Source organism: Heterodontus francisci, chromosome 46 (assembly GCF_036365525.1).
Source record: "Heterodontus francisci isolate sHetFra1 chromosome 46, sHetFra1.hap1, whole genome shotgun sequence".
In the NCBI taxonomy this organism is placed as follows: Eukaryota; Metazoa; Chordata; class Chondrichthyes; order Heterodontiformes; family Heterodontidae; genus Heterodontus; species Heterodontus francisci.
Genome location: NC_090416.1, coordinates 9,061,998 through 9,083,667, shown reverse-complemented (window position 1 = coordinate 9,083,667; position 21,670 = coordinate 9,061,998). Strand labels below are relative to the sequence as shown.

The 21,670-nt window shown below is 48.4% G+C and overlaps 1 protein-coding gene across 3 annotated transcripts in view; it reads right to left on the bottom strand.

Moving 5' to 3' along the window:
* Positions 1-3,054: 3,054 nt before the first annotated feature.
* tlr21 (toll-like receptor 21) overlaps positions 3,055-21,670 on the bottom strand; it is a 38,693-nt gene continuing 20,077 nt past the window's right edge. The window contains exons 2-3 of one of the 3 annotated variants that reach the window (XM_068022775.1): positions 8,798-8,874; positions 3,055-6,678 (exon numbers count right to left, since the gene is read on the bottom strand). In XM_068022775.1, the coding sequence (XP_067878876.1) occupies positions 3,740-6,586 (2,847 nt within the window). In that variant the 5' untranslated portion in view covers positions 6,587-6,678; positions 8,798-8,874 and the 3' untranslated portion in view covers positions 3,055-3,739. Of the gene's footprint in view, positions 6,679-8,797; positions 8,904-21,670 lie in introns of those variants that run through there. The other 2 variants (XM_068022776.1, XM_068022777.1) reach the window with 2 other exon arrangements.

The window sequence follows — 21,670 nt, the reverse complement described above, 5'->3', positions numbered from 1 at the left end:
GAGGAGGCTTTTGTCCAATTGAAGGGAGATTTACAGTCAGCCCCTGCACTGGGTATGGTGGACCCAAGCAAGGAATTCACTTTGGAAGTTGCTGCAAGTTACACCAGCCTACGCGCAGTCCTAACACAGGAGGTACACAGGCTCCAGCGGCCAGTAGCGTACGCGTCGAGGATCCTCACTGAGGTAGAGGAGGGATATTCAGTGTGTGAGGGCCATTTGGGGAAGAAATGTTGTTTCAAGATGATAGGTGGGTTGTCCCCAAGAGATATCATCAAGAGCTTATTAATCTCGTACATGGTGTCCGGGACCAGTCACCCCGGCCCCGAGACTACCTGGGAATGGATCAGGCCTGTGGCTAGATGGCCCAATGTCTGCCAGGACGTTGTCAACCACTGTAAAGCCTGTTTGGTCTATGCAGCGAAGAATCCTGATCCTCACCATTGCAAGGTTTCCATGAGTCATACCAGGCACATAGAGGGACCCTGATAGGGTGTTCAGATTGATTTTATTGGTCCCGACCTACCACGCAGAAAGGTAACAAGTTGTGTCTTGTTTTAGTCGACAATTTCACCAAGTGGGTGGAAGCCACTGCATTGTGGACTGCCAAGACCCCTGTGATGGAAACCACACCTGCCAAATGAAACATATAAATTTCATCATACGGAACACTATTTGAACTTTTACTGGACATTGAACATAACTTGTTTAAAAAGACCACAGAGCTGAACGGCTGAAAACATGGCTGCACATTTGTATTCTGAGAGACAGTTGCATAGAGACAGTGATTCAATTAGCGGGATGGGTTTTGTCAATAGTGATGATCAAAAGACATTGAGAGCCATTGTCTGTGTAATAGCTAGCACTCTGCCCCGCCGCCTTCCCATCCTGCTCCATCCCCCACACCCACCAAGTGTGTCCAGTAAGCTTTGAAGAATCAACAACCCTCTCAGGCAATGCTGTTTCAAACAAAGAGCTGGTCACATGACTAACCTGCTGGCCAACCTGGGAATTGATTGAATTGTGCCTCACAGAAAGGCAGACTTCAACTGAACTTTAAAGAAGAAAGCGCCGCTCTCTCCCCGCCTCTCTCTCAAGTAAAGTCCCAGGGACCCATGGAAGCAGCTTAAGCCGCAAGACAGAGGACCTCTTCAGCCTTCTGGTACCAGTGAAACAAGTTTGAAAGTGTACACTGGGCCCCAACGTGAACTGCAAGACGTAACTCCAATCAAGGACTTTACATCCAAACTAAAGACGGTAACTGAATTCCATTTACTACTCCAACACCCCCCCTTTTTTATTCTTTCTCCCCCTCTGTATCCATTTGTGTGTATGTTTATCTCGTATGCATGCTAGCATGGTTGCATCATGTATTTTGAATAATTTTAACTGAGTTAGAGTGTTAAGGCTAATAAACACACACCTTTTTTGTTTAAACATAAGAAAACCTGTCTGATTGGTTTATTTTGCGTTAGCAATTAGAGGGCAGTGAGTGAGGACTGGCCAAGGTGAAGCTAAAAAAATAGAGTTTTAAAAGTTAAACCCTGGCCAACCAGGAAAGAGGCGAATGGGGGAGCCTGAGACCCCTTCCTCACCCGGTCGTAACACCCTAGTTAGGGAAGTGTTTTCTCGATGGGGGCTACTGTAGATGGTGGAGTCAGATCACTTCGCAGGGCAGGTAATGCAGGTTACCTTAAAGCTATTAGGGATTTGTTGCGTACAACCCCCAGTCTTCAGGTATTGTGGAATGCATGAACCGTACCCTCAAAAATCCTATCCATAAAAATCTCCTTGCTCAGGACCATAAGTGGAATGAAGTCCTCCCACTGATACTCATGGGTATACAAGGTACAAGATGCAAAGTGACGGGGTATCCCCTCATGAACTAGTCACTGGACGTCAGATGAGAACGCCAGTGCATCTACTGGTGCCTACCCCTTAACCGAGACACAGGTCAGGGAAGTGGCCAAGGACAAATTTACAGCTGAGTTGTGGCAGACATTGCGTTCCCTGTATCTCAACGCCGCAACAACTATAGGTCACAGTCACCAGCGGAACCGTCTGAACTTGGAACCACTGAAACCTCAGCAGCGGGGTGTGGGAGATCTAGTTTCGAAATTATGCTAGAATGGGAGTGTTTGAACCAATGTAGGGTGTATGCAGTCGAGCTGCTCAAGTGGTTTCACATTGATCAGATTTGCATAAGTCGTTGAAGGTGGCAGGACAGGCTGAGAGCGTGGTTAATACAAGATCCTGGGCTTTATAAATAGAGGCATGGAGTACAAAAGCAAGGAAGTTCTGGTGAGCTTTCAAAGAGCATGTTTCGGCCTCAGCTGGAGTATTGCGTCAAATTCTGGGCTCCGCGCTTTAGGAAAGATGTGACGGCATTAGATAAGGCGCAGAAAAGATTCACAAGACTGTTTCCAGGGACGAAGGACTTCAGTTACATCTTTAGATCAGAGAAGCTGGGGCTGCTCTCCTTTACAAGAGAAGATTGAGAGGAGATTTGATAGAGGTCTTCAAAAATGCCCTACCTGAAAATGTGGTGGAGGCGGATCTAACCATGGCTTTTAAGAGGTAATTGGATAAGAAGAGAACAAATCTGAAAGCCTAAGGGGAAAAGGCGGGGGAGCGGGACTAGGTGAGTTGCTCTTGCAGAGAGCTGGCATGGACGCAATGGGCCGAATGGCCTCTTTCCGTGCTGATTCTATCAGCGCCAGGGCCTCAGCTATTTATAATCTATATCAGCAACTTAGATGAAGGGACTGAGTGTAATGTATCCAAGTTTACTGATGGTACAAAGTTAGGAGGGAAAGTAAACTGTCAGGAGGACACAATGAGACTGCAAAGGGATATAGACAGGTTAAGTGAATGGGCGAGAACGTGGTAAACAGAGTATAATGTGGGGAAGTGTGAAGTTGTTCACTTTGGTGGGAAATATAGAAAAGCAGAATATTTTTTTCAATGGTGAATGATTGGGAAATGTTGGTATTTAGGGGGACCTGGGTTTCCTTGTACACGAATCGCAGAAAATTAACATGCAGGTACAGCAAGCAATTAGGAAAGCAAATGGTGTGTTAACCTTTATTACAAAGGGATTGGAATACAGGAGTAAAGAGGTCTTTCTGCAATTATATAGGGCCTCGGTGTGATCCCCATATCTGGAGTATTGTGTACAGTTTTGATCTCTCCTCAAAAGGAAGGAAATACTTATCTTAGAGGGAGTGCAATGAAGGTTCACTAGACAGATTCATGGGATGAGGGGCTCGCCCTGTGAGGAGACATTGAGTAGACTACGCCTATATTCTCTGGAGTTTAGAAGAATGGGAGGTGATCTCATTGAAACATATAAATTTCTTAAGGGTCTTGACCTGGTAGGTGTTGGGAGGATGTTTCCCTGCCTGAGGAATCTAGAAATAGGGGTCACAGTCTCAGAATAAGGGGTTGGCCCTTTCGGACTGAGAGGGGTGTGAAAGGGAGATGCACCACATGAAGTCTGGCCTAGATCCTGGATGGAAAGACAATATGGAGCTGTCATAGGGGGCCAGATGTTCCACATTATTAACTTTATCCTGTGCTTACATTTTACGTCTGTCTCTTTAACCTTATCCTGGGTCACTACAATAGTAATGACAAGATTAACAATAAGGAGGGACTGTAGGAGGGGGATGAAGACACAAGGCAGCGAATTCTGAGATCAGAGGGAACTGGAAACCAGCGGGGGCTTTTAGAAACTTGAAGTTCAACTTTCAACGGCGGGTTCCCCCTCTTTGGCGCAGCTGCTGCCTTTAATGGCTTCCCTCACTTTGACCCAAAAGAGTTTCTGAGCTTCCATGTCTGATGGCCACTGGATGTAGGTCTTCTTTTTCATGACCTTCCTCATCTTGTGGTAGGCTGAGAGCTCGGCGTCCGGAACCTTCTCCAAGAAGATGAGTATGACGATGTCTTTCAACTCATGAAAGAGCCTGTAACTCGCCAGCTGCAGTTCCATCGAGCACCACTCGCTGTCCAGGTAGTTGCGACTCATCACGCAGATGGTCTTCCTGCTCTGGTAGATGCTGTCCACGATGTTGTCAACAATGTATTTGCCCAGCTCAAAATCCCGGTGGTGGAGGCAGAGCTTGAAGCCCTGCGGTCCTTTCGTCTCCAGGTTGGGCACCAACTCTTGCAGAACCCAGTCTTCGTCGTTGGAGTTATAGGAGATGAATGCATCGTACATGTAGTTCTGCTGACTCTCTTCTCGCCACCTGTAGTCATTCAACCAGGAGCGAAAAATATAAAACCCATACTTGATGTGCCAGTATCCTTTGTCGTAGAATATGGGGATGAACATGAATATGATCAAGACTGGCATGGTTATTTGGAACATGAGATGCCCAATGTCCAAGTAGCAAACCTGATTGTTGAATTTGTACAAGTATTCGGTCGGCCGGTCTGCACAGGTCTGGTTGTAAAAATAGACAACTTGGACCCTGGGGTTGGTCAGGGACCAGTTCTGGAACCAGCTGTTGGCACAGGTACAGGGGAAGGGATTCTTCCGTAAATCCAGGTATGTGAGGGAGGGTAGGTGTTCCACCACTGTGCTGTTGACGGTCTGAATGGCGTTTTTCCCCAAGACCAATGTCCTGAGGTTAGAAAGGTTTCCAAGAATGTCAAGAGACATGGATCGGAGGCCGACATTTTCCAGGTCGAGTCTCTCTAGATTCTGGAGATTCTTGAAGATTCCCGGACTCAAACTATGGATCCCATTGCAAGTATCAGGCATAGAGAGGAATCGCAATTTGTTCAGGTCTTCGAATACATCTTTGGACAGCGACAGTTTATTCCCGCCTATATACAGATCACTTAAAGAGACGAGGCCTTTGAAAAACTCTGGAGGAATAATGTTAATGCCATGGGGTTGCTGGGCTTGTAGTTTGAGGCTGTGGAGATGTGTCAGGTTAACAAATGGAGATGTTGTGATCAAGCCAGTATTGTACCTGATCTGATTACTGGTCAAGTCCAACACTTTTAATAACAGAAGATTGCTGAAAATATCCCTGCTGATATGGATTATGTAGTTCCTATCAAGATAAAGCTTTGTCAGGTTGTATAATCCACTGAAAGACAGATTGGTGAGGCTTCGGATTTTGTTGCCTCCCAAGTCCAAAATTTCCAGGTTGTTGAGGTTTGCAAAGACTTTGCTGAAGACAATTGAGATCCTGTTGTTTCTGAGGTTGAGGATCCGGAGACTTCTGAGGTCGCTGAAGGTGTCTTCGTAGATGTCCGTGATGAGGTTGTTGTCGAGTCGGAGTAGCTGTAGGCTGGTGAGGTTGGAAAAGGCGGTCTTTTTGATGACAGCGATGTTGTTAATGTTCAACATCAGGGTCTGGAGATGGAGGGCGTAGGCGAAGGCGTGACTGGAAATGGTGAAAATCCTGTTGTAGCGAAAGGATAGGTACAACAGCTTTGGAAAAACAGGCTCCGCCTTCCCATCTTTGTAGCAGGAAGGTAATGTCTGGATTCTATTGTGTTCCAGAATGAACGAAACGACTTGCTTCCTTTTGGATGCAAACTCAAGGCAGCCGACGGAAGTGAGGAGATTGTGGGACAAATCCCAGCTGGTGATCGGCGGACACTGGGATAGGGAATGGGCAGTGAGGGATGAGATTTTATTGCTCTGAAGAACCAGGCGTTTCATGGTCTTGTTACCCAGGTGATGGCACAGGTTGGACAGCTGCCTCTGGCTGTGCAACCCTAAGCCCGAGTATTGTACCTTCTGCAAGTCCACCTCTCCATATTTGAGAAACTCAGTGATGTTTAAGGGGTTGTTCTTGAGGATCAAATTGGAAATGTTTCTCAGGTCAACTTTGGAAAATTCCAACGCATTGGAGAGTTTGTTATTGGACAGATTCAAGGTGGAGACATTGTGGAGGAAATTTCTTTTGCAGTGAAAGATTGTGAGCAAGTTGTTACAGAGGTAGAGGGACTGGAGAGAGGGTGGGAGGGTGGTGGAATGTTGTAGGGAGTCCAGGTGGTTATTGCTCAGATCTAGGAGTGTCAGGTTACTGAGGGCAGTGACGGCACTCACCAGATGGGAGAAGTTGTGGAGATGGTTGGAACGCAAGACGAGTGTTTGTAGGTTTGCCAGTGGGGCAAAGGCAAGGGGTACAATGGTGGTCAAGCGGTTGTGGTGCAGCAGGAGGTGAGCTAACCCTCCGAGTCCGGAGAAGCCCAGAGGTGTCAGATGACTGATGCAGTTGCAGGACAGGTTGAGGACCAGCAGGTTGGTGAGGTTGCTGAATGCCCCTTGACGAACTCTCTCAATCCGATTGTAATCCAGTCGCAGGGTGTTGAGCTTGGGCAGGCTGCGGAAGCTGCCCGCTCCCAGTTGGCTAAACAGGTTGTGGGAGATGTTCAAGTGCATGGTGCTGGCCGGGAGGTCCGACACGGCGGCGGAGACCTGCGTCAGGAAGCGGTGGATGCACTGGAAGGTACCCTGGTGATTGGCATCCTGAATGCAGTTATTGAAACTGTAGCCGGGCACGGTGGGCACATTGCAGGAGAGGGCACAGAGAAGCAGTGGCCAGCCAATGGCTATTCTCAACATCTCAGGCTCAGCCTTCTATCCGAAGCTCCAGATGTTTGGCGGGAGGTTGCTTGAGAAAAGTGCCGTCGGCTTGAGGTGTATTTTCTCCGCCCCTGTCACAATGCAACAAGCGAGAGACGGTTCACATTGTCATTTCAATAGAAATTAAACAAATCATTTCACCACAGCTACTGCTCTTCACCACTGTTCTGAAACAACATCCCCATATTTAATACCTCTGATACTCGGCCACAGCTACTTTCTCATTAAAGTCGCCATTCTCTTTGTATTGAAGTTAAAAAGCCCCAAGGCCACTGATGATGCATCTTGTGCATGGTGCTGGTGTCCACATTACAAAATAGAAAATTGAGGCACTGCAGAAGGTGGAAAAAAGATTTGGAAGCATGACACCAGCACTTGAGCAGTTAGAAATATCAGGAAAGGTTGAACAGACTGGGGCTCTTTTCTCGGGGCAACCTGATCGAGGTCTTTAAAATGATGAAAGGGGTTCGGTAGGGTCGACGTAGAGAAGCTTTTTCCACTTGGTGGAGAGACCAGGACTAGGGGGCCATCAATATAAGAGAGTCACTAATAAATCCAATGGGGAAGTCAGGAGAAACTTCTTCACCCAGAGAGTGGTGGGAATGTGGAACTCGCTACCACAGGGAGTGGTTGAGGTGACTGGCAGAGATACATTTAAGGGGAAGCTGTGTTTGACAGATTTGTTTGAGGGTTTAACGAGCAGGGTTGATAAAGAGGAACCAGTAGATGTTGTGCATTTGTATTTCCAAAAGGCATTCGATAAGGTGCCACATAAATGGTTACTACACAATATAAATCTCATGGTGTTGGGGGTAATATATTAGCATGGATAGAGGATTGGCTAGCTAACAGGAAGCAGAGAGTCGGGATGAATGGGTCATTTACCGGGTGGAAAATTGTAACTAGTGGACTTATATTAATGATAATCTATATTACGATCAATATTAATGACTTGGATGAAGGGACCGAGTGTATTGTAGATAAATCTGCTCGTGATACAAAGATAGGTAGGAAAGGCTTACCTTCCGGGAGAGGAGCGGACCTGCGGGAAGAACACGGAGCGAGGAGCGGATAAATAGTGCCAGGCAATGACCATCTCCAACAAGAGAGAATCTAACCATCTCCCCTTGACATTCAACGGCGTTACCATCGCTGAATCCCCCACTATCAACATCCTAGGGGCTACCATTGACCAGAAACTGAACTGGACCAGCCATGTAAATGCTGTGGCTACAAGAGCAGGTCAGAGGCTAGGAATCCTGAGGCGAGTAACTCACCTCCTGACTCCCCAAAGCCTGTCCACCATCTACAAGGCACAAGTCAGGAGTGTGATGGAATACTCTCCACTTGCCTGGATGGGTGCATTTCCAACAACACTCAAAAAGCTCAACACCATCCAGGACAAAGCAGTCCGCTTGATTGGCACCCCATCTACAAACATTCACTCCCTCCACCACCGACGCACAGTGACAGCAGTGTGTACCATCTACAAGATGCACTGCAGCAATGCACCAAGGCTCCTTAGACAGCACCTTCCAAACCCGCGACCTCTACCAACCAGAAGGACAAGGGCAGCAAATACATGGGAACACCACCACCTGCAAGTTCCTCTCCAGTTCACACACCATCCTGACTTGGAACTATGTGAACGTTGATTTTTAGTTTTAGAGATACAGCACTGAAACAGGCCCTTCGGCTCACCGAGTCTGTGCCGACCATCAACCACCCATATATACTAGTCCTACACTAATCCCATATTCCTACCACATCCCCACCTGTCCCTATATTTCCCGACCACCTACCTATACTAGGGGCAATTTATAATGGCCAACTTACCTACCAACCTGCAAGTCTTTTGGCTTGTGGGAGGAAACCGGAGCACCCGGAGAAAACCCACGCAGACACAGGGAGAACTTGCAAACTCCACACAGGCAGTACCCAGAATTGAACCCGGGTCGCTGGAGCTGTTCCTTCACTGACGCTGGGTCAAAATCCTGGAACTCCCTTCCTAACAGCACTGTGGGTATACCTACCCCACATGGACTGCAGCGGTTCAAGAAGGCAGCTCACCACCACCTTCTCAAGGGCAATTAGGGATGGGCAATAAATGCTGGCCTGGCCAGCGACGCCCACATCCCGTGAATGAATTAAAAAAAATAGAGCCCGAGGATCACGGCCTGGATCACTTACCTTTTGGGAGAGCAGCGGAGAGGAGTCCGGGCGCGCCGGAGTTCGGAAACAAAGTGAGCAGTGACGTCACAGGAAAGCTGCAAGGTGATTGGTTGGTGAGTAACCCCTGTTAGGGAATGACTCTAAATAGCTGAGTTAGTACACCAGTGTTAGGGTGCGTGTGTAAATAGCTTAATAATAAGGAATGAGTGAGTAGCTTTTTTTTTGAGTAAGGTTTATTTTAACTAGTCAACTGTATTGATTTTTAGTAGGATTTTATCAGTAGCTTCAAAAATTAAGGTAAGGACTTTAGATTGTAGTGGGTAGTGTTTGGAGTAGAACAAGGCCCCTAGCGTAATTAGTATTTTTTAATTAAAGGGAGTGACTAAGTAATCTAAAGGTAAGTCATGGCAGGAGGACTTGCAACCGTGATATGCTCCTCTTGCGCTATGTGGGAAATCAGGGACGCTTCCAGTGTCCATGACGACTATGTGTGCAGGAAGTGTATCCATCCGCAGCTACTGGCTACCCACATTACGGAGCTGGAGCTGTGGGAGGATTCACTGTAGAGCATCCGTGATGCTGAGGCCATCATGGATAGCACGTTTAGTGAGGTGGTCACACCGCAGGCAAATGCTGCAAAGGCAGAAAGGGAATGGGTGACCACCAGGCAGTGTAGAGGAAGGCAGGTAGTGCAGGAGTCCCCTGTGACTGTCCCCCTCTCTAACAGATATACCATCTTGGATACTGTTGGGGGAGATGGCGCAGGGGAAAGCAGCAACAGCCAAGTTCATGGCACCATGGGTGGCTCTGCTGTACAGGAGGAGAGGAAGAAGAGTGGCAGGGCTATAGTGATAGGGGATTCAATCATAAGGGGAACAGACAGGCTTTTCTGCGGCCGCAAAAGAGACTCCAGGATGGTATGTTGCATCCCTGGTGCTAGGGTGTCTCTGAGTGGCTGCAGGGCATTCTGAGGGGGGAGGGTGAGCAGCCAGTTGTCGTGGTACATATCGGTACCAACGACATAGGTAGAAAAAGGGATGAGGCCCTACAGCTGAATATAGGAAGATAGAACGTAAATTAAAAAGTAGGACCTCAAAGGTAGTAATCTCAGGATTACTACCAGCGCAACATGCTAGCGAGAGCAGAAATAGCAGGAGATATCAGATGAATACGTGGCTGGAGAAATGGTGTTGTTGGGGGGGTGGGGCGGGGGGGCGGGGGGTGAAATTCAGATTCCTGGGACATTGGGACCAGTTCTGGGGAAGGTGGGACCAGTACAAGCTGGACGGGTTGCATCTGGGCAGGACCGGAACCAATTTCCTTGAGGGGTCGGGGTGCTGTTTGCTAGAGCTGTCGGGGAGGGTTTAAACTAGAATGGCAGGGGGATGGGAATCTGAGCAGGGAAACAGAGGAGAGGGAAACAAGGATAGGAATGAAAGACAGAACGGTAAGAAGCAAAAGTGGAAGATAGAGAAAACAAGGATGAGAAACAAATGGGGCCATAGCGCAAAATAAAGCTAAGATGACTAACAATGTTAAAAAGACAAGTCTAAAGGCATTGTGTCTTAATGCACGGAGTATTCGCAATAAGGTAGATGAATTAACAGTGCAAATAGATATAAAAGGTTATGATATAGTAGCGATTACGGAGACATGGCTGCAAGGTGACCAAGGATGGGAACTGAACATCCAGGGGTATTCAATACTTAGAAAGGACAGGCAAAAAGGGAAAAGAGGAGGGGTAACATTGTTAGTAAAGGAGGAAATCAATGCAATAGTCAGGAAGGATATTGGCTCAGAAAATCATGATGTGGAACCTGTATGGGTGGAGTTAAAAAACACCAAGGGGCAGAAAACATTGGTGGGTGTTGTCTATAGGCCCCCAAACAGTAGTGCAGATGTAAGGGATGGCATTAAACAGGAAATTAGAGATGCATGCAATAAGGGTACAAATGTAATCATGGGTGACGTTAATCTACATATAGATTGGTCAAACCAAATTAGCAATAATACTGTGGAGGAGAATTTCCTGGAGTGTGTATGTGATGGTTTTTAGACCAATACGTTGAAGAACCAACTAAAGAACAGGCTAAAATAAAAGCAAAATACTGCGGATGCTGGAAATCTGAAACAAAAACAAGAAATGCTGGATTCACTCAGCAGGTCTGGCAGCATCTGTGGAAAGAGAAGCAGAGTTAACGTTTCGGGTCAGTGACCCTTCTTCGGAAGAAGGGTCACTGACCCGAAACGTTAACTCTGCTTCTCTTTCCACAGATGCTGCCAGACCTGCTGAGTGAATCCAGCATTTCTTGTTTTTGTTAAAGAACAGGCTATCCTAGACTGGGTATTGTGCCATGCGAAAGGACTAATTAACAATCTTGTTGTGCGGGGTCCCTTGGGGAGGAGTGACCATAACATGATAGAATTCTTCATTCAGATGGAGAGTGCAGTAGTTGAATCTGGAACTAGGCTCCTGAATCTAAATAAAGGAAACTATGAAGGTATGAGGCACGAGTTGGCTATGGTAGATTGAGGAACTTTACGAAAAGGGTTGATGGTGGATAGGCAATGGATAATATTTAAAGAACATATGCATGAATTACAACAATTATTCATTCCTGTCTGGCGCAAAAATAAAACCGGAAAGGTGGCTTACAAAAGAAATTAGGGATAGTATTAGATCCAAAGAGGAGGCATATAAAATTGCCAGAAAAAGCAGCAAGTCTGATGATTGGGAGCAGTTTAGAATTCAGCAAAGGAGGACAAAGAGGCTGATTAAGCAGAGAAAATTGAGTATGAGAGTAAACTTGCGAGGAACATATGTGAGGAGGCTGTAAAGAGAAGGTTGCAAAGAGGCTCCAAAGTTGGGTGAGTGGGCAAATGAATGGCAGGTGCAGTATAATGTGGATAAATGTGAGGTTATCCACATTGGTTGTAAAAACAGAAAGGCAGATTATTATCTGAATGGTGATAGATTGAGAAAGGGGGAGGTGCAACGAGACCTGGGTGTCCTTGTACACCAGTCGCTGAAAGTAAGCATTCAGGTGCAGCAAGCAGTTAGGAAAGCAAATGGTATGTTGGCCTTCATTGCAAGAGGATTTGAGTACAGGAGCAAGGATGTCTTACGACAGTGATACAGAGCCTTGGTGAAACGTCTGGAGTATTGTGTGCAGTTTTGGTTTCCGTATCTGAGGAAGGATGTTCTTGCCATGGAGGGAGTGCAAAGAAGATTTACTAGGCTGATTCCTGGGATGGCAGGATTAACGTATGAGGAGAGATTGGGCCAACTAGGCCTATATTCACTAGAGTTTAGAAGAATGAGAGGGGATCTCATAGAAACCTATGACATTCTAACAGGACTAGACAGGCTCAATGCAGGGAGGATGTTCCCAATGGCTGGGAGTCCAGAACCAGGGGTCACAGTCTCAGGATACGGGGTAGACCATTTAGAACCAAGATGAGGAGAAATTTCTTCACTCAGAGGGTGGTGAACTTGTGGAATTCTCTACCGCAGAAGGCAGGGGAGGCCAAGTCATTAAATATATTCAAGAAGGAGATAGATATATTTCTTAATGCCAAAGGGATCAAGGGAGATGGGGAGAAAGCGGGAGCAGGGTACTGAATTAGACCATCAGCCATGATCTTTTTTGAATGGTGGAGCAGGCTCGAAGGGCCAGATGGCCTACTCCTGCTCCTACTTTCTATGTTTCGAAAGCAAAGTGTCTGTAAAGGGATATAGATAGGGTTAAGTGAGTGTGGAAAAATTTGGCAGTTGGAGTATAATGTGGGAAAATGTGAGGTTGTCCACTTTGGCAGGAAGAGTAGAAAAGCAGAATATTATTTACAAGGAAAGAGAGTGCAGAATGCTGCGGTCCAGAGGTGTTCTTGTACATGAATCACAAAACATTAGGTAGAGCAAGTAATTGGGAAGGCAAAGGGAATGTCGCCATTTATTGCAAGGGGGATGGAGTACACAAGTAGGGAAGTCTTGCTACAACCATACAGGGCATTGGTGAGACCACACCTAGAGTACTGAGTACAGCTTTGGTTTCCTTACTTAAGGAGGAACATACTTGCATTGGAAGCAGTTCAGAGAAGGTTCACTAGGCTGATTCCTGGGATGAAGGGGGTGTCTTATGAGGAACGGTTGAGCAGGTTGGGCCTATACTCATTGGAGTTTAGAAGAATGAGAGGTGATCTTATTGAAAGTATAAGATTCTGAGGGGGATTGACAGGGTGGATGCTGAGAGGGTGTTGCCCCTCATGGGGGGAATCTAGAACTAGGGGGCACAATTTCAGAATAAGGGGTCTCCCTTTTAAGACAGAGATGAGGAGGAATTTCTTCTCTTAGAGGGTTGTCAATCTTTGGAATTCCCTTCCCCCAGAGAGCAGTGGAGGCTGAGTTAGATAGATTTTTAATTGACAAGGGAGTCAAGGGTCATGGGGGACAAGCAGGAAAGTGGAGTTGAGGCCGCAATCAGATCATCCATAATCTTATTGAATGGTGGAGCAGGCTCGATGGGCCGAATGGCCTTCTCCTGCTCCTATTTCTTATGCTCATGTGTAAGCACATGAAAGAGAAAAGAATGGAAGGATATGTTGATAGGATGTAATGAAGAAGGGTGGGAAGGGGCTCATGTGGAGCATAAACACCAGCACAAACCAGCTGGGCCGAATGGCCTGTTTTTTGTGCTCTAAAATTCCTATGGAGGCCTTGGATATGGAAGAAGTGCCAGATCCCTGCAGTTACCAATATAACCACTTGGTTGAGAAAGAGCTAAAAGGGATGAATAACATAACTGCAGGAGAGTCATCCTAACATCGGCATTGGGTGATTCCCAGTCATCCTAACATCGGTATTGGGGACTGCCTCGAGAGCCAAGAAATGGGATAAAATTAAGGATCATCTAGAAATTCAAATGAAGGGAAATATAATAGACATGTTTGAGAAACTAGCAGTGTATCGATACAGGAAATGAAGGCTGAGTTTATGGAGTTTGAAAAGGCTTCATGATAACCTACCAAAGCAGACTTGTAGATGAAATGAAGGGATGAGAAGCTGGTTACAGGACAAGGATCAGGGTGCAGTGGCAAATGGCCAATGGACGCTTCCTGGACTGAAGGAGGTAAAATAGCAGGACCGCCCTGAGTCACTGCTCAGATCATTTACCTATCTTGATATTTCAGCAATATGGATGTGGGTAGAGGAGGCAGTAGCTTCAGCATTTGTGGTTGAGACAAAAGTAAGGAGTCTGGGTAGCTGCGAAGGAAATTATCAGGAAACATTCAGACAGGAAGAATATGGAGAGGAAGCATACACCAAATGGTGAAATTATAAAATAAGATGTGAGGTCCAGAACAATAGATATTTGCAGAACAGAAGCAGGCCATTTGGCCCATTGTGACAATTCTGGGATGAAGGGTCACTGACCCGAAACATTAACTCTGCTTCTCTTTCCACAGATGCTGTCAGACCTGCTGAGTGATTTCTTGTTTTTATTTCAGATTTCCAGCATCCGCAGTATTTGCTTTTATTTTCGTGACAATTCTGGGTCTTTGTCACAGCAATACTCCCCAATACTCACCACAGCCCTGTATCAATCCCAAACTAATCCCACTGTCACACTCTCAACACAGCCCTGTATCAATCCCAAACTAATCCCACTGTCACACTCTCACCACAGCCCTGTATCAATCCCAAACTAATCCCACTGTCACACTCTCACCACAGCCCTGTATCAATCCCCAAACTAATCCCACTGTCACACTCTCACCACAGCCCTGTATCAATCCCCAAACTAATCCCACTGTCACACTCTCACCACAGCCCTGTATCAATCCCCAAACTAATCCCACTGTCACACTCTCACCACAGCCCTGTATCAATCCCCAAACTAATCCCACTGTCACACTCTCACCACAGCCCTGTATCAATCCCCAAACTAATCCCACTGTCACACTCTCACCACAGCCCTGTATCAATCCCCAAACTAATCCCACTGTCACACTCTCACCACAGCCCTGTATCAATCCCCAAACTAATCCCACTGTCACACTCTCAACACAGCCCTGTATCAATCCCAAACTAACCCCACTGTCACACTCTCACCACAGCCCTGTATCAATCCCCAAACTAATCCCACTGTCACACTCTCACCACAGCCCTGTATCAATCCCAAACTAATCTCACTGCCCCACTCTCACCACAGCCCTGCATCAATCCCCAAACTAATCTAACTGCCCCGCTCTCTTCCCATAGCCCTGCATCAATCCCCAAACTAATCCCACTGCCCTGCTCTCTCCCCATAGCCCTTTATCAATCCCCAAACTAATCTAACTGCCCCGCTCTCTTCCCATAGCCCTGCATCAATCCCCAAACTAATCCCACTGCCCCGCTCTCTCCCCATAGCCCTTTATCAATCCCCAAACTAATCTAACTGCCCCGCTCTCTTCCCATAGCCCTGCATCAATCCCCAAACTAATCTCACTGCCCTGCACTCTCTCCCCATAGCCCTTTATCAATCCCCAAACTAATCTAACTGCCCCGCTCTCTTCCCATAGCCCTGCATCAATCCCCAAACTAATCTCACTGCCCCACTCTCTCCCCATAGCCCTTTATCAATCCCCAAACTAATCTCACTGCCCTGCACTCTCTCCCCATAGCCCTTTATCAATCCCCAAACTAATCTAACTGCCCCGCTCTCTTCCCATAGCCCTGCATCAATCCCCAAACTAATCTCACTGCCCCACTCTCTCCCCATAGCCCTTTATCAATCCCCAAACTAATCTCACTGCCCCGCTCTCTCCCCATAGCCCTGCATCAATCCCCAAACTAATCGAACTGCCCCACTCTCTCCCCATAGCCCTGCATCAATCCCCAAACTAATCTCACTGCCCCACTCTCTCCCCATAGCCCTGCATCAATCCCCAAACTAATCGAACTGCCCCACTCTCTCCCCATAGCCTTGCATCAATCCCCAAACTAATCGAACTGCCCCACTCTCTCCCCATTGCCCTGTATCAATCCCAAACTAATCCCACTGACCCACTCTCTCCCCATAGCCCTGCATCAGTCCCCAAACTAATCTCACTGCCCCGCTCTCTCTCCATAGCCCTGTATCAATCCCCAAACTAATCCCACTGCCCCACTCTGTCCCCATAGCCCTGCATCAGTCCACAAACTAATCTCACTGCCCCACTCTCTCTCCATAGCCCTGTATCAGTCCCCAAACTAATCTCACTGACCCACTCTCTCCCCATAGCCCTGTATCAATCCCAAACTAATCCCACTGACCCACTCTCTCCCCATAACCCTGCATCAGTCCCCAAACTAATCTCACTGCCCTGCTCTCTCTCCATAGGCCTGTATCAGTCCCCAAACTATTGCCACTGCCCCGCTCTCTCTCCATAACCCTGTATCAATCCCCAAACTAATCTCACTGCCCCACTCTCTCTCCATAGCCCTGTATCAGTCCCCAAACTAATCTCACTGACCCACTCTCTCCCCATAGCCCTGCATCAATCCCAAACTAATCTCACTGACCCACTCTCTCCCTATAACCCTGTATCAATCCCCAAATTAATCTCACTGCTCCGCTCTCTCTCCATAGCCCTGTATCAATCCCCAAACTAATCTCACTGCCCCACTCTCTCCCCATAGCCCTGTATCAGTCCCAAACTAATCTCACTGCCCCGCTCTCTCCTCATAGCCCTGTCTCAAGCCCCAAACTAATCCCACTGTCCTGCTCTCTCCCCATAGCCTTGCATCTGTCCCCAAACTAATCTCACTGACCCACTCTCTCCCCATAGCCCTGCATCAGTCCCCAAACTAATCCCACTGCCCTGCTCTCTTTCCATAACCCTGTATCAATCCCCAAACTAATCTCACTGCCCCACTCTCTCCCCATAGCCCTGCATCAATCCCCAAACTAAACACACTGCCCCACTCTCTCTCCCATCGCCCTGAATCAATCCAAAACTAATCTCACTGACCCACTCTCTCCCCATAGCCCTGCATCAGTCCCCAAACTAATCCCACTGCCCTGCTCTCTTTCCATAACCCTGCATCAATCCCCAAACTAATCTCACTGCCACACTCTCTCCCCATAGCTCTGCATCAATCCCCAAACTAATCTCACTGCCCACTCTCTCCCCATAGCCCTGAATCTTTCCCCAAACTAATCCCACTGCCGCACTCTCTCCCCATCGCCCTGTATCAATCCCAAACTAATCCCACTGACCCACTCTCTCCCCATAGCCCTGCATCAGTCCCCAAACTAATCCCACTGCCCCGCTCTCTCCATAGCCCTGTATCAGTCCCCAAACTAATCTCACTGACCCACTCTCTCCCCATAGCCCTGTATCAATCCCAAACTAATCCCACTGACCCACTCTCTCCCCAGAGCCCTGCATCAGTCCCCAAACTAATCCCACTGCCCCGCTCTCTCTCCATAGCCCTGTATCAGTCCCCAAACTAATCTCACTGACCCACTCTCTCCCCATAGCCCTGTATCAATCCCAAACTAATCCCACTGACCCACTCTCTCCCCATAGCCCTGCATCAGTCCCCAAACTAATCTCACTGACCCACTCTCTCTCCATAGCCCTGTATCAATCCCCAAACTAATCCCACTGCCCCAATCTGTCCCCATAGCCCTGTATCAATCCCAAACTAATCTCACTGACCCACTCTGTCCCCATAGCCCTGTATCAAACCCAAACTAATCTCACTGCCCCACTCTGTCCCCATAGCCCTGTATCAATCCCAAACTAATCTCACTGCCCCACTCTGTCCCCATAGACCTGTATCAATCCCAAACTAATCTCACTGACCCACTCTCTCCCCATAACCCTGTATCAATCCCCAAACTAATCTCACTGACCCACTCTCTCCCCATAACCCTGTATCAATCCCCAAACTAATCCCACTGACCCGCTCTCTCCCCATAGCCCTGTATCAATCCCCAAACTAATCTCACTGCCCCACTCTCTCCCCAGACCCCAGTATCAGTCCCAAACTAATCTCACTGCCCCGCTCTCTCCCCATAGCTCTGCATCAATTCCCAAACTAATCTCACTGCCCCACTCTCTCCCCATAGCCCTGCATCAATCCCCAAACTAATCTCACTGACCCACTCTCTCCCCATAGCCCTGCATCAATCCCCAAACTAATCTAACTGCCCCACTCTCTCCCCATAGCCCTTTATCAATCCCCAAACTAATCTCACTGCCCCACTCCCTCCCCATAGCCCTGCATCAATCCCCAAACTAATCTAACTGCCCCACTCTCTCCCCATAGCCCTTTATCAATCCCAAAACTAATCTCACTGCCCCACTCTCTCCCCATGGCCCTGCATCAATCCCCAAACTAATCTCACTGCCCCACTCTCTCCCCATGGCCCTGCATCAATCCCCAAACTAATCGAACTGCCACACTCTCTCCCCATAGCCCTGCATCAATCCCCAAACTAACCTCACTGCCCGCTTTCTCCCCATAGCCCTGCATCAGTCCCCAAACTAACCTCACTGCCCCACTCTCTCTCCATTGCCCTGCATCAATCCCCAAACTAATCTCACTGCCCCGCTCTCTCTCCATAGCCCTGCATCAATCCCAAACTAATCTCACTGACCCACTCTCTCCCCATAGCCCTGCATCAATCCTCAAACTAATCTCACTGCCCCGCTCTCTCTCCATAGCCCTGCATCAATCCCAAACTAATCTCACTGACCCACTCTCTCCCCATAATGCTGTATCAATCCCCAAACTAATCTCACTGCCCCGCTCTCTCTCCATAGCCCTGTATCAATCCCCAAACTAATCTCACTGCCCCACTCTCTCCCCATAGCCCTGTATCAGTCCCAAACTAATCTCACTGCCCCGCTCTCTCCTCATAGCCCTGTATCAAGCCCCAAACTAATCCCACTGTCCTGCTCTCTCCCCATAGCCCTGTATCAATCCCCAAACTAATCCCACTGTTCTGCTCTCTCCCCATAGCCCTGCATCAGTCCCCAAACTAATCTCACTGACCCACTCTCTCCCCATAGCCCTGCATCATTCCCCAAACTAATCTCACTGCCCCGCTCTCTCTCCATCGCCCTGTATCAGTCCCCAAACTAATCCCACTGCCCCACTCTCTCCCCAAAGCCCTGCATCATTCCCCAAACTAATCTCACTGCCCCGCTCTCTCTCCATAGCCCTGTATCAGTCCCCAAACTAATCCCACTGTTCTGCTCTCTCCCCATAGCCCTGCATCAGTCCCCAAACTAATCTCACTGCCCACTCTCTCTCCCATGGTCCTGCATCAGTCCCCAAACTAATCTCACTGCCCCGCTCTCTCTCCATAGCCCTGTATCAGTCCCCAAACTAATCCCACTGCCCCGCTCTCTCTCCATAACCCTGTATCAATCCCCAAACTAATCTCACTGCCCCACTCTCTCCCCATAGCCCTGCATCAATCCCCAAACTAAACACACTGCCCCACTCTCTCTCCCATCGCCCTGAATCAATCCAAACCTAATCTCACTGCCCCACTCTCTCTCCCATAGCCCTGCATCAATCCCCAAACTAATCTCACTGCCCCACTCTCTCCCCATAGCCCTGAATCTTTCCCCAAACTAATCCCACTGCCGCACTCTCTCCCCATAGCCCTGTATCAATCCCAAACTAATCTCACTGCCACACTCTCTCCCCATAGCCCTGCATCAATCCCCAAACTAATCTCACTGCCCACTCTCTCCCCATAGCCCTGAATCTTTCCCCAAACTAATCCCACTGACCCACTCTCTCCCCATAGCCCTGTATCAATCCCAAACTAATCCCACTGCCCCACTCTCTCTCCATCGCCCTGTATCAATCCCCAAACTAATCCCACTGCCCCAATCTGTCCCCATAGCCCTGTATCAATCCCAAACTAATCTCACTGACCCACTCTGTCCCCATAGCCCTGTATCAATCCCAAACTAATCTCACTGCCCCACTCTGTCCCCATAGACCTGTATCAATCCCAAACTAATCTCACTGACCCACTCTCTCCCCATAACGCTGTATCAATCCCCAAACTAATCTCACTGCCCCACTCTCTCCCCAGACCCCAGTATCAGTCCCAAACTAATCTCACTGCCCCGCTCTCTCCTCATAGCCCTGTATCAATCCCAAACTAATCTCACTGCCCCACTCTGTCCCCATAGACCTGTATCAATCCCAAACTAATCTCACTGACCCACTCTCTCCCCATAACCCTGCATCAATTCCCAAACTAATCTCACTGCCCCACTCTCTTCCCATAGCCCTGCATCAATCCCCAAACTAATCTAACTGCCCCGCTCTCTTCCCATAGCCCTGCATCAATCCCCAAACTAATCTCACTGCCCCGCTCTCTTCCCATAGCCCTGCATCAATCCCCAAACTAATCTCACTGCCCCACTCTCTTCCCATAGCCCTGCATCAATCCCCAAACTAATCTAACTGCCCCGCTCTCTTCCCATAGCCCTGCATCAATCCCCAAACTAATCTCACTGCCCCACTCTCTTCCCATAGCCCTGCATCAGTCCCCAAACTAATCTAACTGCCCCGCTCTCTTCCCATAGCCCTGCATCAATCCCCAAACTAATCTCACTGCCCCGCTCTCTTCCCATAGCCCTGCATCAATCCCCAAACTAATCTCACTGCCCCACTCTCTTCCCATAGCCCTGCATCAATCTCCAAACTAATCTCACTGCCCCGCTCGCTCCCCATAGCCCTGTATCAGTCCCCAAACTAATCCCACTGCCCCGCTCTCTCTCCATAACCCTGTATCAATCCCCAAACTAATCTCACTGCCCCACTGTCTCCCCATAGCCCTGCATCAATCCCCAAACTAATCTCACTGTCCCGCTCTCTCCCCATAGCCCTGAATCTTTCCCCAAACTAATCCCACTGCCGCACTCTCTCCCCATAGCCCTGTATCAATCCCAAACTAATCCCACTGCCCCGCTCTCTCTCCATAGCCCAGTATCAGTCCCCAAACTAATCTCACTGACCCACTCTCTCCCCATAGCCCTGTATCAATCCCAAACTAATCCCACTGACCCACTCTCTCCCCATAGCCCTGCAAAGGTCCCCAAACTAATCCCACTGCCCCGCTCTCTCTCCATAGCCCTGTATCAGTCCCCAAACTAATCTCACTGACCCACTCTCTCCCCATAGCCCTGTATCAATCCCAAACTAATCTCACTGACCCACTCTCTCCCCATAACCCTGTATCAATCCCCAAACTAATCTCACTGCCCCGCTCTCTCTCCATAGCCCTGTATCAATCCCCAAACTAATCTCACTGCCCCACTCTCTCCCCAGACCCCAGTATCAGTCCCAAACTAATCTCACTGCCCCGCTCTCTCCTCTTAGCCCTGTATCAATCCCAAACTAATCTCACTGCCCCACTCTGTCCCCATCGACCTGTATCAATCCCAAACTAATCTCACTGACCCACTCTCTCCCCATAGCCCTGGATCAATCCCCAAACTAATCCCACTGCCCCACTCTGTCCCCATAGCCCTGCATCAGTCCCCAAACTAATCTCACTGCCCCGCTCTCTCTCCATAGCCCTGTATCAGTCCCCAAACTAATCTCACTGCCCCGCTCTCTCTCCATAGCCCTGTATCAGTCCCCAAACTATTGCCACTGCCCCGCTCTCTCTCCATAGCCCTGGATCAATCCCCAAACTAATCCCACTGCCCCACTCTGTCCCCATAGCCCTGCATCAGTCCCCAAACTGATCTCACTGCCCCGCTCTCTCTCCATAGCCCTGTATCAATCCCCAAACTAATCTCACTGCCCCACTCTCTCCCCATCGACCTGCATCAATCCCCAAACTAAACACACTGCCCCACTCTCTCTCCCATAGCCCTGAATCA